Source organism: Centroberyx gerrardi, chromosome 11 (genome assembly GCF_048128805.1).
Source record: "Centroberyx gerrardi isolate f3 chromosome 11, fCenGer3.hap1.cur.20231027, whole genome shotgun sequence".
NCBI classification, from domain to species: Eukaryota; Metazoa; Chordata; class Actinopteri; order Beryciformes; family Berycidae; genus Centroberyx; species Centroberyx gerrardi.
In genome coordinates this window covers 24,713,984-24,738,356 of record NC_136007.1, presented here as the reverse complement: position 1 = coordinate 24,738,356, position 24,373 = coordinate 24,713,984, and the positions used below count along the sequence as shown (strand labels likewise).

Genomic DNA, 24,373 nt, shown 5'->3' with positions numbered 1-24,373 from the left:
AAGACATGACTCTGAAAGCCAAACAAGTCCTGCTGTCGTCACGCGGAAAATAAGGTTTTTTAATGGTTCTCTATGGGATAAGTGATGCTTTATAGAACCGTCACTATGTGAAGTAACACTTGAACCCTTAAATGGTGTTCCACTGTTGTTTTAAGACTATTAATAGTTCCATATAGTGCCAGGTCTATGTTGAGCCAATTGGTTTTAAGTGCTACTGTTGTTGCTAGTGGTACTGTAGAACCCTAATGATTCTTTATGGTACTGCAATGGTTCCATATACTGTTGAACCCTTGATGATTCTTTATGGTACTGTAATGGTTCCATTTACTGTGGAACCCGTAATGATTCTTTATGGTACTGTTATGGTTCCATATACTGCAGAACCCTTGATGATTCTTTATGGTACTGTAATGGTTCCATATTCTGTAGAACTCCTAATGATTCTTTATGGTACTGTAATGGTTCCATATACTGTAGAACCCTTGACGATTCTTTATGGAACTGTTATGGTTCCATTTACTGTAGAACCCCTAATGATTCTTTATGGCACTGTAATGGTTCCATATACTGTGCTTCCATATACGCTCCAGCCCGTTTTTACCTGGGGTCTTTGAGAGAGATTTGGGAGTAGTTTGGCCATTTTCATGCCACAACTTACAAGTCTTCAGTGTTTCACCAAAACCTTTATTCTTCTCATGTTGCAAAAGCCTCTGAGCAGCCTTGAGACCATCATGTGACACTAAAACTCTCCACTGAAACCCAGACTAATGAAATTCTTTCAGGGTTAGCAGCCCCTTAAAGCAGGGTGACCCATCTTGCCTATTCAACGGTAGGGACAACTCACATTAGGGATGACGAATCAGTTTGCAGAAAACATAATTGAACTACCAAATGAACAAAAAAAAAATGCCAACAAAATAAAATGTCATTGCAGGTTTAACTCACTTTAACTGATTTTTATGTAGCTATGTTCAAGGAGGACTCCATCATATCAGAGGAGGACAACATGCCTGGCCCATATCTGATATTTAATAAAAGCTCCATATCAGCCTGATATATCAGTTTGCTTCAGCTGTTCTAACCCAAACTGTGACATGGCTGGTCTTCATTTCAAGTCCTCTGTTATCTGTCAACATACAGTACTTAAGATGAACAATGGTATGTTTGACATTTATGAGCAACAGAAGGTAAAAATGAGTCACGGCTGAAAGGAAAATGTTTTTCATCACATGCACAAGGACAGACGAGCCCTCCATGGGGGTGTCCTGGGGTTGTATGAGCATGTCTTCACACTTTCTGATGACTGCTTTATACTTGGTGTGCAAGCCAACTGGATTCCCCCTTGGGATCTAACAAGCTAATTACAGTCAAACAACTTAGCCAAGTTACAGCTTTGCCAAGCCATGAAAATGAAAGTGTGTTTGCCCGACAAAATGGATGTAAACAATGCAACAGCAAATACAATCATGAAAATGGAATTTGCAAAGGTTTTATGTGCTAAGAAATGTATTCAGCTTGGAGAATGGGCCACAGCAATAAACATGCCCTCCCTCTGGATAGAATAAAGCTCTACCTTGAGACAACTACCCAGTGACTCCTTAAATACGCATTTTAAAAAGGCTGAACGATGCTGATCCTCCTGGATACACTAGTAAGGCTCGATTTTACACTCACCATTGCAAAGAGAGTAATAAACGTCGTGAAACAACGTGAAATCGCACTTCAGGATCTCCAGGCGAGACAGAAGCAATCACACTAGCAGTCACTGAAGATAAAAATGACAGCAAAACATCTGAGGGCTGAGATGACATCTTAGATAATATTAACTTTAATACTAACTTGGATGGGGGTGTCTCATTTTTAGATGCTGCTCTTTTTCATTCAAGGGCAAAGCTACATACGATGATGAGTATCAGCGTTGCAAACTGCGCGGCGATGAACTGCTGAACTGATGTGGACCCTCAGACAGGAGCATGTGAGCCCATAAGAGACAGATTACAAGGATCATATCTTTTGCTGTCTGCTTTCCATCTGATTTGCAAAAGAGGGGGGGGGGGGTTGTTGCGGGGCTTCCATTCGTGCAGTGATTACTTGTGGATGATTGAAGCAGGCAAGGCATGTAGAGACATGCTGATTGTGTTTGCCATCCCCGAAGCTTTAACTGCACAGCCCTCCCAATACCTTAATCCAGTTTATCCCTCTGAGGCAGGAGCGGCGAGCTTGCTCATAGTCAATCTCTTGATTGTTCTGTGACCTTGAGCAAGCAAATAATAAGAGTGCTTGGTTAACATAGGCCACGGTTTGGCAGACCACTGTCAAAGAGATAAGACACCTGAGAAAAATGGCTGCGTGTCAGGTCGACTCTCTCATTAAAGCTGAAAAAAAAACATGCAGATCAAATCAGGGAGGAGGCAAAAAGGAGCAGGAGTCTCCCAGCTGAAAGATGAGACAAACAGCAGCAAAATACTATTATGTGATATTATTAAACATTTGCTTCTTGTTCTGTGCAGAGATTAGTCTGCACTCACATCTCATCACAGTGCACTTTTAATCTACATCTGAACAAAGAGCCACTCTGTAGAATGAATAAATAAAGACGTGGCTTGATTTACGGAGTGTGTGCACCGGGGTTAGTCAATGCCCTGGTCAATGGACTAGTAAACATGTCATTCATTCATTATAGTATCTGTTCTCAGTTTCCACAGCAAGGTCACAACATAGCATTCAACAGTCAGGAGACTTGAAGTGCTAGGATGAGCTAATAAACGTGTCGGTCGCCAGGAAATAGTAATGGCTCCGCTGTAGAAGTGGAACATTGGCTGTTCAGTTGTGAAACGGCGGCGAGAATACGAAAGTGCGTCCCCTCTCAAGTGAACCATACCCACTTAAAGGATAGAGAAGTTCTCGGCAGAATTCATCCCGAGGCCGCCATCTCCATAAAGAACTTGCCAGCGTTGGTTTCGCTTCACAGAGGCACAGAATAACTGCCCACAAATAAGAATGCCAGCGCAAGTTCTAGCAGAGAGGCCCAAATGAGCAGCTGGCACATAGCGAGTAAGTGGGAGTTTAAAATGTAGTGTTGCTGCAAAGCGTTACATCTCTGGGGTTTATTTACTGCGCTGTATTCTAATAGGAGTTGTGGGCTTCTCTTCGCTGGGTATAAATCTGTATAAATCTACCGAAATGTTTGGTTGCCACAGGTAATGTGTTTGTTTCTATTAGAGTGAAAGACTTTTGTTGTTGTCTTGAAAGTATTCTCTTGGCAATGCACTACTTCTAGACATAAGCTGATGCATTGAAAATGAGCAACAATGGCAAAATGAAGAGAATTAAAACTGTGCTTTGTGGTGTATTTATTTCCTCAAGTGTTAATACTATAGAAGCTATTGTCTGTGTTACATTATAGCACCTATAAGTGCTGCATTAACATTGAATGTTAAAGCAAATACTATCAGTGTTCACGGTAAACAAACTCAATGAATTTGAATGAATGAATGAATGAATGAATGAATGAATGAACGAGTGGATGAACGAATGAATGAATGACTGAATGAATGAATGAATGAATGAATACCTGTCATTTCATTTGGACTCTATTTGATGACCTCACATGTACACTTACAGATTAAGACTTACACTCACAGAGCTTGTTCCAACGCTGAAGTACTGCTGTGGGATCATCATTCTCCAATTAGTCTGCAAGTTTAAAAGCATGCCCTTCTGCTATTCACTCTCTCTTGTCATTTCAGGCTTCGTCGCCCCTCCGCCTCCCCCCCACCCCCCCACCACCCCCCCCTCCCCGTCAGTCTGAGGCCCCTGAAGAAGAAAAGGGGGTGGCGGGATTCCATCCTGTCCTGCTGCAACCCCACGGAGACCAAAACAACCATTCAATAAACATTCACTTCTGCATACAGTCTCCCTGACTGAAAAGCTACTGGAGCTATGACATAAATTTTAAACGGTGTGCCTGTGTGTGTGTGTGTGTGTGTGTGTGTGTGTGTGTGAGCTGATAGAGGAGGTATTTTGCTTCCGGTAATTATCAGTGCATTTACACCACTGAGCAGAAATTACCACCAGCTTGAATACCTCTGCTTTATGTGCTCCCTCTTCAGCAGAGGGAGCACTGGACACAATTAAAATCAAATTAACAAGTTGGATTTCTGTACAGGTGAGTAGAGAACAGACTGGGACTCTAAACTGATTAGTGGGTTCATTGTGTCTTTAAGGTGAGAAGACAAATAGGTGATATTACATAATATCAGGCTATAGTGCAAATGAATTATATTGTATATAGGTTCAGTATGGGTGTATGAGCTGATGGAGTATTCTGTTTGACTAGACAGGGTGCAGCACTTTCTAACCACTAGTGCCCTAGATGCATACCTAATATGATGCTCATAGGCTATGCCTTATACTCATTTCCTGAATATTTGTCTAAAAATACCTTACTAGTCTGATAGATGGTGTTAATCAGTATGAGGAGCAACAGGAATAAGTCTTTATGGAGATGGAGATGTAGGATTTAGCTGCCCGACAGCTGATCTGGGTTAACCTATATACTGTATGTCTTATGTGTATATACTGTATGTCTAGATTCTAATTAGCACTGCTTCATCACGTTGTGCCTAACAATGGTGTCTTATGTTTTAAAATCACTGATCTAAGCCACCTATCCCACCTCAAGACACAGAAAGTTTGTGAATCACCCTTCTAATCAAACTAAATTCTTATATAGATTAAGGATCATGTGATATAACAAATAATGCGACAAAAAAAGTTGTAATTATTTATGGCATGAAAAATAATCAATGATTTTAGAGCCTTTTGACTTTGGCATTGATGCTCTTATATAACAATCGTTCTTTACAACCTACCTCATCTGGCTTTTGGCTGTGTCTGGTTCATCTTAACAGTTCTCTTGTGGAGTGCTGAATATATTGGTGGCTTGACAATTAATTCAATGTCCAAGTCTGTAGCAAGCCAAGCCGTTAAGACTGTAACCATGTCATTGCTCTGCGTCATGTTGTGCGGTCTTTCAACTAATTCTCCCGCTGGGGTTTGAGCTAATTCTCCTACTGAATCCTGTGAAAAAAAACTAGCATAATTAGGATTGATGAATTAAACATGATCAGTCTTAGGTAAAATTCACTCCTGATGAACAAGGACAGCAACAGGGACCATTGGAGAAAGTCTAATGGTTTTCTGTCAGTGTGTACTGGGTTGCTATTTGGATGTGTAATGGTAACCGTTACAATAGGTTTAAACCTATTAGAAAGAGGAGATGGTCTTAACAGTGTCTATGAGAAACAAGAAAGAAACCTGACTGTCTCCTGTCATTTGCAATGGTGTTTGGTGTGGAAACCATTTGGATTCTTCTAAAGGATCTCATGTTCTTCATGCATGTTGGTGTGGTAGTAGTCTCAGGTTCCTTTGCTTGCTTCAAGACCCACATCAGTCAGCCATGGAAAAAACATGTAAGCCACAGTTTATCTGAGTGGTGTTAAGAAAGATCTGGCCTGTGTTGAAACCAGATATATTATGTTTGAAGCTTGAGCTCAACCCACACATTGATATGTGTGTGCCGACTATATTCATGTATAGAGAAATGCATGGGCAAAGAAATGTGTAGGTAAAGAAACAAGAGTCAGGCATGAAAAGAGCAGGATCAGGTGCAGGAGGACGGTATAAGGGAGAGGTGGACGTGAAATGTTTCTGGTGGATTGAGTTTTCAGTCGGAGCTGGGAGATAGGGAGTGACTGTGTAGTCCTGTCAGGGGTGGGAAGGTCGTTAGACCACTGGGAAGACAGGGGGGAGAGGAGCTGAGGTTTTGAATTCGTTATGAGCAGCCGCAGGGAGCCAGTGAAGGGAGCGCGGGAGGGGGGTGAAATGGGAGAGTTTAGTGTGAATGAAAACGAGGCCGGGCGGCTGCAGCCCTCTGTATGGGTCGTAGGGGCTGGAGGACTTTGGGAGTCCAGCCAGGAGGGAGTTGTAGTAGTCTGGACGAGAGATGAAGTAAAGTTTGGACAGCAAGTCTGGCTCAGTCCCTGGTGAGGAGGAGGGCTGATAATGCAACGTGCAAACCTCCGGGATCTTGTGGTTGCATTGTGGGCCTCGAAAATTGATTGTCTAAGTTCTTGGCAGATTCTTGGCAGTCTGGGCAGAAGACAGCGTGGCGTTGTCAGTGGAATGGAGGGGTCCTGAAAAAGGCAAAGAAAAAGAGGAGCTGAGGCTTTGGTTGAGATTGACGCGGCTGGCAGACATCCAGCTGCAAATGTCAGCTAGGTAAGCGGAGACGCGTGCTTCAATCTCTGTGTCAGAGGGAGGGAAAAAAGGTAAGAGTTGCGTTGTCAGCATAACAATGGAAGGAAAAGTTGTGGGATGTGATGACAGAGCCAAGAGGTTTTGTGGAGAAGAGGAGGAGCATGCAGACTGCAGCCCACAAGGAACCAGAGACAGAACAGAGACCCTCCCCAAGATACCTGGTAAGACAGGCGAGTCACTTGGGAGACAAATCACGAAATGCAGAGACTCCCAGGTCAGCAAACATGGGAAGGAGCATCTGATGTTCACAATGTTGAAGGCAAAGAGAGCAGTTTCAGTGGAGTGCGACGCCTTGAAGCCAGACTGGTTGGTTTGAGTTCTGCAGGTTTTGGAAAGATATAACAAGAGCAATACGAGTCTGTGGTTTTTGACATGAGGTGGGTTGAGGGATTATTTCCAGAGAAGAGAAGTAACTCTGTCTTGTAGGCAATTTGCATTTGGAGTTGATGATGGTAGTCAGGAAAGACTGGAGGAGGGGGATGGGGTCAAGAGGGCAGCCGGTGCCCTGGCGGATGGAAAAGGATTTCTGTGCCTCATCTGGGAAGAGAAGAGAGAGAGAGGCTCATTAAGCCGGAGTGAGGTTAGAGGAGGGTGTAATGAGGGAATTGGGGGGAGGGCTAGTGGCTAGTTGGGAGAAGGAGCCTCAGATGTCATTAGCTTTCTTCTCAAAGTCAGTGTCAAAAGCCTCGGCAAAAACGAAGATGGAGGTGAGGAGAAGATAAAGACTGGTTTGCTAGACTTAAAAACAGAAGATTTGATTTTCAGAGTGTTTTTACTGAATTATCAGCTGAGACAGATGTAAAGAAGAAGGAACTGAAAGTGCAAGACGACATCAAACAAGCCAGATTTGTGCCACTTTCTCTCGGCTGCCTGGAAGCGTTTTACACTTAATTTGCAAGGTTTCAGACAGCCAAGGGGCAGGTGGGGCGGCGGAAAAGATGACAGTGAAGGTCAAAAGACGACGAGAGGACTGTTATACATGGAAGCAGTGCCGTCTATGGAATTAGAGAGGAAGACGTGGAGGAAGTGAGGAGTGCGAGGAAGGGCGGGGAGACTGCAGATTTTGCTGAGCGGTGATAGTGTGAAGTGAAACCAGATTAGAAGGGTTAGTGGAGAAGGGAACGCAGAGGGACAAATAGTGACATGAAGAGGGGTAACAGATTAGAAGCCGACCAGAAGTCGAGCGGCTCTGGAGACAACCTACAGCCGACCTTACAAAGGTCAAGCTGTAGAGAGGATGATATCAACGGAAGATTAATACAATTATAGAGCTGAACAAGAATGAAAAATTAAATAGGTGAACTTCTTTGTGGGGAGGTTGAAGTCATCAAAGATGTCCCATTTTAAGGGAATGTACAGTGAAGGCTGTCAAGCTTTTCTAAGAAGCTGTCAAGTGGAACTATTGTCCTCTAGAGGACCATAATGTGAAATTATAGTGAGAGCATGTAATTCATGCAATTCAAATGAAGAAATACATAGGCTCTTAGGAAAAAGTCGACGAAGCACACTTGCTCTTTTTCAGCAGCACCCTGCTTCACATTCACACAGTTACAGACATTCACACTTCAGAGCTGCCCAGTACAACCACAGTCTTCTACCGTTGGCCATTGAACCAGTTGGGTGTTAAGTGCCTTGCTCATGGGCACCTCAACAGTATTAAATAACATAGAGTTATGTGCACATTCACCTTAGTGTGGTGCAGGATAGAAAAATACATCAGTACAACAGCATACTGCTCCAGGACATTTATTCATGAACAGTACACACTGTTTCGGTCTTTGTCAGGTGTGGTGATTGCATTGACCCTTGACCTATATCACCTACACCTCAACAGCATTACCTGAAAGAGACGAGAGTGTTACTCTTTCACTTTCCACACCCACATTTTCCCAGCCAGTCTGGGGATTTGAACCAGAGACGCTCCGGTCACAAGCCAGCTTCTCTAACCTGTAGGCTACCGCTGCTCCCTAAGTGAGAGAGAGGAGGAACGAAAACAGGGGAGACGAGGAGAAATATGCCACGAGCCTGGGAGAGAGGCTGAAGCGCAGTGCCGCAGAGAGAGAGAGCAGCAAGTGTTGCTGTCTCCTCCGGGGGTGATCCACATCTCGGAGAGAGCAAGGACCGGCAGAGACAGCGGCGGAGCTCAGATGAACTCAGTTCTCCTGCCGACTGACAGCTCCGGGATCCTCCCTCCACAACGGCCTGAGCGCAAGCTGACCTAGGGGGTCAAATGAGGTTAGATCAAACGCACTGTCGGGACAGATGGCCTCGTCCTTAGAACAGGGGTAGATGTGTTCGGAGAGATGAGGATACTGGGGAAAACGAAAATGTAATGAAAACAAATAGGCAGACTGTCGTGGCTTTACTCTGTCCTTCCTCGACGGGCTCCCGCAGATAAGCTCCCTTGTCTTCGTGCAGCTGTTCGCGCAGTTACACAAGGCTGCTGCTCTACAGTCTCCACTGTGGAAAACTCTCAACAGCAGTGTTTAGCTTAGTAGTGGAAGGAGCATCTCCCCTTAAACAAAGACTGAGACTAGCCGACTACCATCGTACACACAACATCCCAAGCCTGCTCAGCAGATAGTGGTTTCAAATGGGTAAAATGCAACTAGGATATACTGTAGATAGGAGTATAGACTGGTTTAACCGCTAAGAATTAACTCAAGCACTGCTCAAATAGTTCTCTTACTTTATTTCTTATTTATTCAGCCTTTATTCAACAGACTTAAGTACAAGTTTCTATTACAAGGACAATCTAGTAAGAGGGAAATCATCTAAAAGCTACTCATCTCCTTGACGTTTTGAAGATGCATTTGGAGGATTTTCTTATCTTTTTGGCATCTGTTTTTCTTGTTAAATTTTAGTCAATGAGGGTACTGGACATGACACATTTGCATCACACCCTTTGTATTTCCACAAGCTATGGCAGGAGGGTTATTTTTATGAATTCCCAGGAACTGGACTGGATGCATCCATTAGTGAGCCACTTACCCCACACTGTGTCAGAGTATTCTGAAGAAATGCCGCAGTGGCACCCTGGAGTCCCACTGAGATGGAAGATAAATTATACTTGATTTGTTAGCATGAAAGGTAGAATTACAACAAATATTAAAGGAAAACAGACAAATGAAAAATGAAAGGCATACTGCATGTTTTGAAATGTCGAGCATTTGTTCCAGTAATTTGTTCCGCAAAAAATTACTTGAATTCTTGAAATATTAAGGGAAGGGTGGAGAGTCCTTTTATATGGACTGCAAGAATGATATATTTATGTCCAAAAAAGAAAAATGTGAGCAAAATGTCCTTTGAAACAAGACATTTAGTGTCGTATTCAGTCTTAAAATCTTATTTTTCCTTAAAACAACTGAAAAATTCTGCCAATGGAGTGAGATGATTCCACTTGTTTCCAATGTAGCTTCAGTTGTTTCCGAAACGCAACTGCCGATATCATGGGACAAGGCAGAATAAAGCAGATTATTCCACTAGTATCAAGAAAATGAGAATGAAAATGAAAAGAAAAATTCTTCCAACCAGTTGCTTTACACTGGACACAAGTGAAGCTATCTCAACCCATTGCCAGATTTCTCTCACTTTTAAGAAAAAGAACATTTTAACATGATGAGAGTCCACACCAGATTAACATTTTAACACTCCACACCACATTAAAAGACTTGCAAGGAGGGATATTTTTGGCAGTCTGCACCCTTGAGCGCACCACCACTTCTACCAGGCTGCGTGTGGAGGCCGTGCACTTCAGTCCAATCAGCCGTGACAAAGTGCACTGTTATTCGCTGTTAATTTCCCGTGTTCCTTCACGGCGGGAGCACGCGGGCGAGGCGCTGTTCGTGGTGCTGAAACGCAGGGACGTCAAGTCACTAAACCATAATGTCCTTGCGTCTAGCAGCCTATTATTTCCAGCAAAACCCGCTTATAGACTAAATTTCCTGGGACAAGTATGACTGATGATTGATGTTATATTTGGTCAATGTAATCAATTATTATAGACGCAGGTCACCAAACTATCAGCTTCAGCCCCTCTGATGGGGCCGAGTGTCCTTACCTTTGCCATACCCAATTGACGCCCATGCAAATGTCCTTCAAATGGCTGATGATGGTTTCGGAGTATGTTTTTTGTGATTTTTTGTTTTTTCTCCGAACTGCAGCGCACATACTGTTGCACAGAGATCTCTTACAGTAAGTGATTTATGACAAGATTACGGTCCAATACGGAGTGCGTGTCGATGAAAAAAGGCACGGTGGATATGAAGAAGCTGGTGTCGGAAGATATGGAGAAGCAGCCCCCCCTCCTCCCCTCTCTCCTGTAGTCTGGGCTGTGGACTGCTGGACACGTTTTCCCTTTTGCACAGTAAAGGGGCTGTGACGCGCTTAGATCACCAATGCAAATGAGACTACCCCCCCCCCCCCCCCCCCACTCCCTCCCAACACACACACACACACACACACTGCCTGTGCTTTATATCGCCCTGCCAGCCTTTCAGACCGACGGAGAGCACTAGATGTGAGGCTGCCGAGAGACAGAGAGGGAGTGAGAGAGAGAGAGAGAGAGAGAGAGACGTCGCTTATATAACACCACCAGCTGTGGGAAATGCTGGGGGAACCGCGGAGCCCTTCGCTGGACAATGAGCGGGGGGGAGATCGGCGACGAAAACGGCAATAAATTGATAAGTGATCACATGATAACGAGGACGCCGCGCGGAACGCTCCGGCGCTGAAGGTAAAGCCAGCATATTCAAATATCCTCTATACTGTAAATGGTGGAGCCACTGTGGGGTATTTTAAGATGGAAGATCTCGGATTCTTAAATAGGTGATGCATGTTTACCCTTGGTGTTTATTCATTTATTTATTCCCCCACAACCATCACCGAACCATCAAATTCAAACTGGCGAGATAGTGTTTATTATTTTTTCATGACATTAAGTTATTATATGCGGGATATTTTGTGGAGTTAAAAAGAAGTTGGCCACTCCGACTGGCAGCCTATAGAGACTGTTCAGTGTGCAAACTGTTGCTTCTATCCTCGGGAGCACAGCACCCCTACTTTCGGTAGCGTTCATATTATGCGCTCGGTCCGATTCAAAAGAGAGAAAACAGAGGATTATGGGCCTGACATGAAAAGTAGATGTGAAGGGCATGACGGTCTGTGAAGGCTGCCGAGACAACGAGCCACTGTGGGTATCATCTGATGTGAAATAAAAGAGGCTCAATCTGCAACGCATCCCTGTTGATTTACACAAATATGTTACACGGGCACCTCTATAGGCTGTAACTAGTATCTGCTTTATCAAAGAGGGGGCTTGCAAGTGGGCATCGTGACAGAAAAAAACAAAAAAAAAAACACACGGGACCTGGTCAGGCTTGGTTGGAGGGCTACACTTCACTGCTTCTCTTTTTTTAGTTCAAGCCAGCTTCAGAAAGTAGAACACTGCAATGACTTGGGTGTTGAATCAGTTTTTCAGAGAATATCTTGCATTCTGCATCCCATCTCGCAGCTTATGTGTAGGTGGGGCAGTTCCAAGATCTTCAAGCAGTTAACAACTCATCTTTACACGCTTTGACTCATCACAGGGCATTAATTTATTCATCTCTCCACAGATGAGGCCAGAGATGCTCTGCATACTGCTATGATAATCCCCATTTCATAAGCGCCCATAATACGCTCTCCAGACAGTTTTTATCACATGATGTAATTTCACTGTGATAACTGGGACTTAGATTTTTGAAGCTGCCAGATATTGCCGGTGCTAAAATAAATATTATCTGACAGTGCTGGGATTGAATGGAATCTCTGAATGGGTTTGAAATGACTAAAAGAAATCCAATTCCAAAGCCTTATTAATAAAGGCTGGTCTAATTTCCTCATCTCCCCATCTATCATTTTCGCAGTAATTTTGCTTTCATGTGGTAGAAAATCATAAAAGACCACAGACCCAGTATCCCGAAGAAAATTGCAGGAATTGAAGCAGGAGAAGAACACAACTTCGGGGACGGGTTTTGAATTAAAAACAAAAGGCAGGAATGAAAGACGCAGCAAACACCAAGCGAAGACATAATGCTGCAAGACAGAAACAAAAGCCCATATGTCAACATGAGCTGTGGCTCTAATCCACCAGGCGCACTTTCCTTCCCTTTGATTGTGCTCGTATACAGAGAAATATACTGCTGTTTTAAATACAGCTGCTTGTTTTTTTGTGCCTCAGGTTTTCTCAAGGATCATCTCGGAGTCAGTGACCACTGCCTTGGATACTTACCCTCAATCCATATCTGCTGCCCCACATGCAAGGGATCCACTGCTGCTTTTGGACTCATCAAGAAGCCTGAAGATGAAGCACCAAGCCCTGGCAGTTTGACACAATGTCCACACCGCTGCCAGATGCCCCAGGCCTTTGCAAGATTATGATGTTGCACTGAAGTTGTAAGTAGTTTGCAGATCGCTCTTCTCGGTCCTACTCCATGGAATGGCCCTCCACTGAAGTGAGAGACGGTTAGAGCCGAACGCTGTGGGAATGGTGGCGCCCCTCTACAAACTGCACTGCTTCCTGAGGCGGGCTCAGATGCTGCTGCTCTTCCTGGGCATCGCCTATCTGATGGCAGGCAGCATCCTGCTCCTGCAGCGCTCCAGCGTCAGAGTGGCCCCGCCGAGCCTCGCCAGCCTGCCGCCCCTGCTGTCCCTGGCAGCGCCGCCCACTGCCCTCAGGACCGCGGGCCTGGGTGTGAGGGTGCGCTCCAGATGGGCGGCCGTGCAGTCCGTGTCAGGAGGGGGAGTCAGGGCAGGGAGACACTGGCCTGCCTCCCGAAGCCTGGGGGTCCAACACTTGCACCGCCGCTGGTTTCACAGTCTCCTACCAGAGAGTCCCGAGCAGAGAGTCTCTCTCCACAGGAACAGCAGGCACAAAGGTGACTTTAACTATTGAGACTTTGCAGTCATGTAGATCCATTCAGGAAAGTTCTAAGTAAAAGTGAATAGTCTGAGGTAGATTTATTCCCAAATTTAGGCCAAATTTAATCTGTAGACTGTCTTTAGTCATAGTCTCTCCTCCAAAGCACTCTGAGTGAGTCAGCTCAGTTAACCTGAACAAACAGCTGGTTCTCGGCTTTGCTCGTTAGCTAACTAGCCAGCGGGTTAATTTAGCAAAGCAACTACTAGCCACTACAAATGCTATCTTGCACTATACACATTAGTTAGCATGGAAATCAGATGTGTTAACAAGACAGTGATGGTTACCTAACTAGATACCATGGTTAGCTAGTTAACAAGGTGACATTATCGAAACACAAAATTGATTAAATCAAAAACAGCTCAGATGATGAACCATGTATATTGAATTCTGTTGACGGCCAAGTTGTAGGTTTAGCAACACAATCAGCTGTTCACAGCTACTGTGTGTGTGTGTGTGTGTGTGTGTGCCAAGAGCTGAGGGCCTCCAATATGGCCGCCAGAGGGGACGTTACCAGAGACAGTATTATACAGTATATACGTCACCTGAAAGCCTGTACTAATGATGAACTGTCTGTGTATACTGTATCAGTAGTCTGTAGATGGTATCGATGTGCACCTTCGCTGCAATTAAACTGAAGCAGATATCATTGCAAAGTCTGGGAACAAGCTGTCTCAGCTATAACAACACCCTGATATCTGACATGGAGCTGTACAAGGGAGGATATGTGAGATAGAAATAACCCAATGAAGATGTGTTCACTGAGACATTGGTTTTCCTTCTGAATAATATATGAGGTAGCAAATACACAAGTTTATTTTCTATTTTGTGATTTACTTTTGGAGCTCTGGTGGCCTGGAGCCAATGATAACACACTCTTTGCAAGGGGCTTACATTGCACATTCACAACAGGCTTCATTGCACATTCATGAACAGACAATCATGAATTTAGAACATTTTGAACAGCTTCATTATACATTTATGTGACATTTTACGTGTGGGTGCTTTAGTTCCTGTAGATAAGGGATATTGCCCACTGCTCCTCTCAGAATCAGCAAGGGATAAGGCAAGCAGGCACAAAAGTATTTTTTAGCAAAATTGTCAACATAAAGAATAATATAATTGCGTATTTACTCTAACAATGTATGAATACTTTAAAATGATGCCTGGAGATTACTCTGTAGTTTAATGTCTGTCCCTCGTCTCTTAAGTGCTTTTGCTATTTTGCTCAAATGAAAGTAACTCCAAATCATACAACGGACTAACAAGTTGCTGAAGGCCAATAACATCCAGTGTCACCAGCAGAATTCTGTCCTGCAGCTCATTCTTAAAAGGCATCCGATGAGAGCTCTTGATCCTTCTTCTCAACATTCACTCTTTCACTAACTGCCAACTGGCAAAAGCATGACCCTGATGATGACGCTGAATGAAATCACCCAGGTCTATTTTGCCTTGTGTGCTAGAGGAGCTTTTTTTATTTGAAGGTTTTCAAAATGAAAGTATGTTTTCCCAAAGAAGCTAGTATTGGTGGGACCATTCATGAACTCCTTTCGCCTCCTATTTATCAGTAAAATGTCACACCAGAGTAAGATATCACTTGCGACTTATTTTTCTAAAAGGGTTTAAAAAGCATTTCTACCCTAGACTGAATAGTATATAGGCAGTGGAGTGGAGAGGACAGGCACTCGTAAAATCTTTTGAGGCGATGCTATTCGAGTACAAATGTACAAATAAGGTGCTATATCAATGCCATCGCAAATAAGGTTTTAATGAGCCAGCCAAGGTTTTGCAGTCATACCCTCCTCCAAATCACCGCCATCCCCTGTTATTTTCCACAGCTCCTATCCATTGCTATCAGGCACCACATTGGAACCTTGTTTATCTAAATCACACAGTTAAATTGGCTGGCCCTCCAAAGGGGTGCAATGAGGGAAAAAAGAATAGGGAAACAAAGAATAGTAGCTCAGTATACAACAACTTTGTGTAGCCTGGTACCTATACAAGCATAAAGGGCTAAATCTCAAATCACAAGACTACTCGTTTCTCCATGTTTTAATGTAATACAATATAACATCCATAGGTGTATGATTTGCTATCACAAGTTTATTTTTAATCTCTGACTAATTTGACATAGCAGTATAACATTACATAACCCAATGGAAATTTTTGCACGTGCATTTCCAAAACATTTTAAAGTGTTCAGAGATTCAGGAGCCCTACCTATGCATTTTATATTAAAAGTGGAAAATGCATATTACCTGCTGCTGGAACCTGTGTGCCCAGCGGGGATGAGTCACAATGCCCTTCATATGTTAAGTTCATATCAGAGGTATTACACACTCAGAAGTGTGCAGAGGGACTAACTTTGTGTTGATATTTCTGCAAAGGTTTAGGCAGTTAGAGTGTAGTTGGGTCATGCATAAATCCTCTGATGCATTAGACATAACTTGCAGTCACTGGGCATTTTGGGTCTTTCAACATCAGACACCCAACCCTAGGCCACCCTGTTGGGGTCTTTCTGACCCCGTCTTGTGTCCAACTAGCATGTCCAACACTCTTGATGCACAGTCATCTTGAGGCCCTCTCTGCAGCCTCTCTGGTGGTTTTGATGATTCTCCTCATGTACGTGTCTGTGATGCCTAAGAGACTGCAGACCCAGTACAGAGACTTGCCTGTAAACCCTCTGCAGTCCACTTTGATGAGCACGCACAATGCATGCTGCCCCTGCCAGTGGCACATGTGCTCATCCATTGCCATCCTCTCATTGGCATCTTCTATGCCAATCCTCCCAGGGAAGAATCGGCTCCAGCATCTAGTCATCTGTCTTGGTGTTGTAGAAAGCAGCACAATGTCTGGCCCAACTGCAGTCATTTCTATGCAGTCTGGGAATTCAAGCTGCTTCCCTCCATTAGCCCTCAGCTGTTGCACGGGTACGAGGAGCCTAACTGAGACTCTGGACCAGGGCTGGGGCTTCTCCTTCGCTTTGATTAAAGCAATGAACTGCCTTGCTGGGCGGTGGGGATCACCTTGGGTGATGCCTCTGGAGACAATTTCTGCCGTAGCCTTCAGCACCCTGGTCTGGCGCCAACGATAGCAACCCTCTCTCAGGGCTTTCAGGCAGCAGCTGTGCATGTGCTCCAGTGTTTCTCTCCTGAGGCACGGGGGGCTGGTGACTCAGCCTCGCCCCAGCAGGAGAAGCTGGATGGGCTTCAGAAGACATCGTGGAGTGATTGAATCATGAATTTGATATGGTGATGCTTGGCCTGCCAGAGATTTTATGGTCCATTGCCTGCTTCCATCTGGTCCATGCACCTTGCTGCCACATCCCCAGAATCCTACTGGCATGCAGCTCCTCCACTGCTTTTCAAATCTTCCCCTTGACCAGTTGGCATCTGTCTATTTTTCTGGTGGCAGAAATTGAAGTAAACATCAAAAATTAAGCCTAAATCCTCAATGTCCTCAAAACCTTTGAAATATCTAGGAATATGAATATGTAGTAGTTTTTGTGAAATAATCTTTTAAAAAAGTAATGTCAGTAAATCGTCTCCATACACTCCATACACCAAAAGGCCTACCTAATATTACTTTACATGCTAACATCATACAATTGCTGAATCTGTAAAATGTGTACTATACCCTAAGAAATTAGCAGTGATACTGTCGAAGGGAAGAACCTGAAAGAACATGGTGTCATGTTTTTTTCCACTTACTTTCATCATCACACGGTTAAGCTTCATACGCGGTGCAATTCATTTTACTGCAACACAAACACTGACAGAGCTGTTTACATTCAAAGTAACCCCAGGCAGACTGGCTTTCTGTGCTTCAGGAGGACACTTTGTGAGTGACTAGTATAGCAAAAGAATTGAATGTGAATTTCTCTCACTGGTTTGTTTTGACACATCCAGGGACCTACATCGGCTGCTTTCTGCACGATGCCAATGAGCGCGCCCTGGGGGGAACCATGCTGTATGACCTGCGCAAAATGACCAGCTCTCTGTGTCAAGACACCTGCTCGGAAAGGTAATGCATTCGCGGCAGGCTCCTGTGAGGGGACCACAGAGGGCCTGCTGTTTGAGTAAATGCTTTGGATCTCTGTCTTCTCGATGAATGGCTCCTGTGTTCCAGCGGAGAGCCAGGTGGCTGGATGACAGTAAAAGATGAGGGGGGTGAGAGAGGGGAGAGCGGCAGCAAGAGCAGGCCAGAACTGAAGGGTTGATCTGTCACAGAAGAAGGACGGAGGGAGGCGTGTATGTGTTAAAAAGCTTAATGAGGTGACTACAGCAATCGGTTAATGACTCAGCGGTTAGATATGCGTTATGCTTAGTTATGCTTTGCTGTGGCCAGAGTGTGAAAATCTCTGACTGGGTCAGTGTGGGCTGAATTTGCCGCAGTAAAATGACTATGTGCCTGAACTTGCAAGAAAACTTGAAGGAGTAGGCGGATTTTTCAAAGCAGACCCAAAGATCCGGTTGCATTATTCCCTTTTATATCTTAACTGCAAAGAAATGCTGTGGTTCCACTGAAACAGAACAGCAGAGGCCAGAGGACAGCTGGATGCAGTCAGACTGAGAGTTGGTGTTCACATCTCGAGCCCACTGAGCCTTCTCCTCCACCCATCCACATGGAAAGGAGTCATGCTCGTTACCTAAGCAGCCCAATTATTGAAATGAGCAAAAGCAAAAAGTCAAGGCAATTTATGAGGAAGCTTCAAAGGACATAGGAAAAGGTCAATTTTGATGATGTCTTACCCAAGGAGGGAGGATAAAGAGAGAGGAAGAGGGATGAGTCACAATGCCCTTGATATGTAAAGTACAGATCAGAGGTGACCTCAGTCCAAGCAGAGTAGGGCATTACACACCCAGATGAGCGCAGAAGGAGCCGTGCTAACAAATATCACAGGGGCTGGACGCTAGGTTTAATGCGAGGAAGACTGAATTAACTGATACATTTTTAAATGTTAACTTGCATCCTGTGGGATGGCTTAGCCCACGGCCAATAGCTTGAGGTTATGGATTGCCCCGGGCTAGGGCATTGTGGGCTCAAGAAACTCTGTGTGTGTGTTTGTTTATTTGTGTGTGTGTGTGTGTGTGTGTGTGTGTGTGTGTGTGTGTGTGTGTGTGTGTGTGGCTAGTGGGTACCAGTTTGCAGGTCTGGAATACGGAGCTGAATGCCACTGTGGGAACCGAATCAGTAGCCCGCGGGCTCCAGAGGAGGACTGTAGTCTGGTGTGTCGGGGTGAGAGGGGGTCCCCCTGTGGTGGCGTCGGCCGTCTCTCCATTTACAAGGTGGAGGAGCAGCTGCCGGGTCACAGAAAATGTGAGTCAAGTATCTGTTTATTTTCTTAAAGCTGCTCAATAGGCAATTTCGCACGTTGGCGGCCCCAAGTGGCAGCAAGAGGTAACTGTTTGAACTGCATTACCCAGAAATCCTGTAACACGACGTCAGTAAACTATACACTCCTCGGACCTAAATTTCCTCTTCTTAGTGGCTGGTGTCGGGGGAGACGGTGAAAAGGTTCAGCCAGTATTTCGCTCCTTTCGTTTCCATTTGTCACTTCCTTTGCACTGACAAGATTTCCCACCAGTGTCCATGCCGCAAAATTAATTTTGGGCAAATGGAGCAAATCTACAAAGTCCAAGTTGTGGGGATGGGACGCTCTTCCCTGTTGCAGTCCCAGTTAGTGATGTAGGCCGATAAGACAGGTGCATGTTTGCATAAAATCTTGCCTTGTGCAGCTTTAAATCTTTAGCACCAAAAGTGATCAGTAACACTTTATAATACATTTATAGTGGCCATTCATAACAGCTACATGGCACATTCATGAATACTGATTTGATGTTAATGTAAGATAAGATAAGATAAGATAGCACTTTATTAATCCCCCTGGGGAAATTCAGGAATGTCAGCTGTCACTAGGTCTCGATGTGATACTTACAGACCTTGTGACAGCATTGGAGCAGTGTGTCAATTCACTGAGCAGAAAGAAGTCCCTACTTTTATTTTATCTGTGAAAATTTGCCTCATGAAACTGTTTTTCAGACATTGTATGCTTTTATTATACGCACCACCCCCTCTTTGTTGGCTAAGCCAAATATTGTATAAGAAGTTAATATCATATATTAGTATTCATGAATGGATGGTGCAGTGTTTCTAAAGCTTTTGTGCAGCGATTGTGAATATATTATTAACCAGGAATCAAGTGAAGTGTAGGAATTTCATTAGGGCAGTACTAACACTGATGCCAAATAATACATTTTATTTCCCATAAAGCCAGCTATTTTGTTTTGTAAATAAATACATGTCAAAATAGTGTAAACACTGAAAATAGAGTTAATGCTTCCTATTGCTGGTCAGCATAAGTCACTCCTACCAAATCCGTTTTTATTATTCTGTGACTGTTGCTTGTAATGAGATTATAAGCTATTGCCCCACATCCTCATGTATATTTTCTCTCTTTCCAGTCAGAAACGTTCACTACAGTGGTTGCTTCCAGATGCCAAAGAGCACCATCGGCACCTTCCCTGTCTACTCCTTTCAACCCAACCTAACCACACAGTCCTGCATCGAGACCTGCACAGATAAGGTTTGAATTAGCTCTCCAGAATTAGAGAACTAGTAATCAATTTATTTCACGTAGCTCTCTGTGGTGTACTGGGAGTCCTCCACTCCCAGGAGAGGAGACTCTATTGCTCAGAGAGCTGTGCCTGCTCCCTGGAGATCAGAATAACATGTTGGGAGACAAATCTCCATGAATATTGCTGACTGTTTAAGGTTTAATGTGCCTCTAATGAGAAGTAGATGGTCTGGATCTTGGAATGAGACCTTCATACTGGCTGCGTCTCAGCTGTGTCTCCTCCGAAAACAGAAATGGCTGGTATAAATATTGCACATCATCTGGTGGTGACTGCAGTGTGATTAATTCTCACCATGTGTGTGTGTGTGTGTGTGTGTGTGTGTGTGTGCGTGTGTGTGTGTGTGTGCGCGCGCTAATATACATCTGTACGTGTGATTGTGCATAATTTTCCCAACTTTTACACTGCAGTGTTGGTCCTAGTTTTTCGACATTGAGCATCTTGACCTTTTGTAATTGGAAAAGTAAGAGAAAGTAAGGGACAGGAATGAAGCATAGAATGGGGATGAGATGCAGATTTCTTGTTTAACTGAGCTGACATGTCACCCTTGGGTGAAATACAACCTTTTGGAGAGGAGAATAAGCATGATGAGTCATAGAACTAGAACATTTCTGATTCTGGTTTGTAGGAGCTCCCGCTGGCTGTGTTGAGGAAGCCCCACTGTTTCTGTACATGGACATCCTCTCTTTTCAGTCTCAGCCAACAATCCCAGGACCAGCCGTGTGTGGGGAACACTGGTCTGAACCACACCAGTACCTCCATGCCCACAGCACCCACTGAGCATGACTACTACCAGGTGTATCATACACCTGTCCTTGGTGAGATGCTGGAATTACCTCTGTTGGCTGGCAGAAGCCCTGTGTCAAAGTCTCCATCAATTAACTTTATGTATCAGCGCCTTTGTTTTAAACCCAAATCATCTAAAGCCCTATTCGGATCAGTTTTACAGGGGGAGGTGGGGTAATGCAATCATCACCGGAGCATGTCTGTAATTTTAGTCCCACCTGAATCTGCCATGTCAGTAATTTTTACGGACTGTGCGCTGCCAGTAAAGTTCCAGCCTCTATTGCCTCCTGTCAAATAGCCTGTAAAAATCACCTCAGGTGAAACTAGTCCCGTTCCAATCGACGTCCCCGAGATTGTTGGCGAATATTGTGTTGTTTCCTTTGGGAAAGGACTCTTAATGTATGATTGTGGACTATCTGCTCACATTGCACCTGAAAGTGGCGTTCACCCCAAACTGAGATCAGACCCAAAGTCTCAACTATGGTCCAGCTGCGACTTTTCGCCTGCTGTCATGCTGTGTTGTTATTGTTCGAGCACGTCAACGTCAATTGGGAAAGTTACATATGACGCATAGTACATGTTTGGTGTGATGACAATGTGTAAATGTAGTGGACACTCCCATCACCCCCATCCCTGAAAACTAATCCCGTCCGAATAGGGCTTAAGGCATCTACAACATCTGATGTACTGTGATAAGGTGCAGTTCTGTTCCATTCCTTTTTATAACTAAACCTGACATCAAAAACTCCACTTCTAGACTCCAGGTGCAAAGAAAGGATGTTTCTGCCTCAGAGGTCCAGCTCCCTGGTGGCGCTCTCCAGTTTTCCTGGTGCAGGCAACACCTGGGTCCGGCACCTGATCGAGCTCGTGACAGGCTACTACACCGGCAGCTTCTATTTTGATGGCACACTGTACAACAGAGGTGGGGAAGGCGCCGCACCGCTGCTCCGACAAATGTTTCAGTGAGCGCTCGGTGACTTACTGGCTTTGCAACTGACCATTATCCATTCATTCATTCTTTCGTTTTGGGTGTCTCCCAGGCTTCAAAGGAGAGAAGGACTACTGGAAGAGTGGCCGCAGCATCTGCGTGAAGACCCATGAGAGCGGCCAGAAAGAGATCGAGATGTTTGACTCCTCCATCTTGCTGATTCGGAACCCCTACCGCTCCCTCATGGCTGAATTCAACCGCAAGTGTGCCGGACATTTGGGCCATGCCACGGATGCACAGTGGAAGAGCAAAGGTAACACAAAGAGATAATGGCTTGGTGGTAAAGGATACTCTGTTGTAGTTATTGTTGCATACTGCCCTGCTGTTGCACATGGTGATGCTGTTTGCAGCAGTAAAGTACTCACAGTTACAGTGAAGAATGCACTCTTGAGCGTTATTGCTTTTACACAATGGCTGCCAATGCATGTGTGCTGTCTGAAAACTTTTCTATAAAGTGGTACACAAGCAGAAGAATAAATAACAGGAGAAAGCAATAAAGATCACCACCCAGTTCATTGGTTGGCATCATAACTAAGAATTCTAAAAACGCTTTGAAATGCCACTTTGAATCCCTTTGCTTTGTTGAAACTACCCACACCAATATCTGTGCTCTCTTTTCAATCCAGAATGGCCAGAGTTCGTTGCCAGCTACGCCCCCTGGTGGGCATCCCACACTCTGAGCTGGCTGAAGTTCGGACAGCGCCTGCTGGTGGTGCACTATGAGGAGCTGCAGAGGGCGCTCTTCCCCCAGCTCCGCCTCATCACCTCCTTTCTAAACATCAGCATGACCGAGGAGAGGCTGCTGTGTGCCCAGAGCAACCAAGACGGCCATTTCAAACGCTCAGGGGCCCAGCGCCCCTCCTTCGACCCTTTCACTCCCGACATGAGGAAAATGATTGACTCCTTCATTCACACTGTTGACCAGGCGCTGCAGAACAGGAACTTCACTGGACTTCCACAAGAATATCTCCCCAGATGATATGAAAAGGTCATCATGCATAGTCCTTTAAATGAATGGGCCAGGAGGGGTTGAGATTTGCAAGGGAGAGGAGGGGTCCACCACCTAGAGCTCTGGAGAGCAGGACAGACTCGCTGTGGACACATTTGTAAGATGTTGGCAGAGTTTGCTGGTGACCATCTGTGAGCACGCTGGCTGTAATTGGACCACCTGACTCCTGATAAGCCAAACTCACTGTGAGAAAACATGAGGACAGTTCATTGTAAAAGACATTGGTGAACATCAGTGTCTGATGAAAGCCTCAGGGCCAGGACCGCTTCATTGAAAGCAGGAAACAGGATCTACTCAGTGAGGATTTGACGTGATTCGTTGACCTGCGGAGTTGGGATTATCTAGCCAAGTGCCTGACTGCACAAATATGAGTCTGCGTTAATCTAGGATGGATTAATTTCGGTTAAGTTAGTAACTTTTTTGTGGCTGTTAAATATTTCAGTTTGGTACAGTATTGACTTTTTAGCATATACCCATATCAGTTACAAAAGTCAAACTAACAAATTAACCACAGAAACATGACCTGGATTATATTTCTGCATCCATGGTTGCAAACTTTTGCCCGTTTACAATCATGGATAGAGTGGAGGCAAAGCCTTAAAACTGGTGGTGACTACAGTATATGGACTCCCAGTGCAGATAACATCAGATGACTGTACATGAACTCTGAGTAAATACATGCTAAATTTACATCCGATCAAAGTGAAACTGCTTTAAACTGTATATGAAATCTCATCAACTGTCACCTGTTTTGTTCATTAAATGCGTTCAGTTTGGTTGCAGGCTGAATCGTCAGTGGAGTTGGGAACAGTTAACACACCTGCATTACTTGAACTCTTTTCCACCCCAGTGAACCAAGACGATACAGTGCAGCGCTGTGTCAACAGGGTTGTGGATTTAGCTGGTATATATTGGAGCAGCTTGTGAGAACACTGCCAGTATGAAGGACATTGTACAAATGGTTTGTTTACCCAGTGTTCAGTGTGTTGCCACAAATAGTGGGCTAGATGAAAGCAAACACTCATGCTATTCCCACCAGTCTATACAAAACTTGAGCTAGAGACTCCATTCCAACGTGTTCAGATATTTTAGATATGCAGCTGTATTCAAATTTTAATGCAGTGGTATTGTAATTATTTTCCCCATAGACGTGACAGACACTGGTGCCATCTGGTGGTTAAACAAGCTCGCCTTCAGATGCTTACTGTACTTTCTAGTTGAAAAGTGATGCTTGAAAATGACAAACTGATCATTAAAGAACCAAAAAGGCAGATTAAAGAGCAGGTTGCAGTACTCATGTCTGTTGACTGTGGCTAGACAGACTAATTAGAAAAACATAGTAGTGTTTACTGAGTGACAAGAAATGGACCATGAACATGAGCCATTGCAACACAGGTGAACTCCATCTTTCACAGTCGGGGGGGGATGAATTGGAACTAGTACTGTAGCAGGGACCAAGCTTGAACACAGACTTAACCGTTCACTGCTGTGTAAAGTGTCTGCAGGTGAGCCCTCTGACCCATTTCAGTCAAATGCATAGACGCTGGAGAACTGGAGCTTCTCCTTGCACTTAGTACAAACCCTCTGAATCTTGAGTGGCCTCCTCATGCTGACTCTGCAGATGGAGTGGTCCAGTGTATACACAGTAAAACAAGTCCAGATGAACACATGTAAGG

At 44.5% G+C, this 24,373-nt stretch overlaps 1 protein-coding gene across 1 annotated transcript; it reads left to right on the top strand.

The window, feature by feature from the left end:
- Positions 1-12,847: 12,847 nt before the first annotated feature.
- Positions 12,848-22,667, top strand: wscd1b (WSC domain containing 1b). The gene is made up of 8 exons (XM_071898380.1): positions 12,848-13,238; positions 17,188-17,302; positions 18,414-18,598; positions 19,744-19,865; positions 20,543-20,732; positions 21,458-21,622; positions 21,741-21,941; positions 22,315-22,667. The coding sequence occupies exons 1-8, from the start codon at positions 12,848-12,850 to the stop codon at positions 22,665-22,667; spliced, it is 1,722 nt and encodes a 573-aa protein (XP_071754481.1).
- The last annotated feature ends 1,706 nt before the right edge of the window (positions 22,668-24,373 follow it).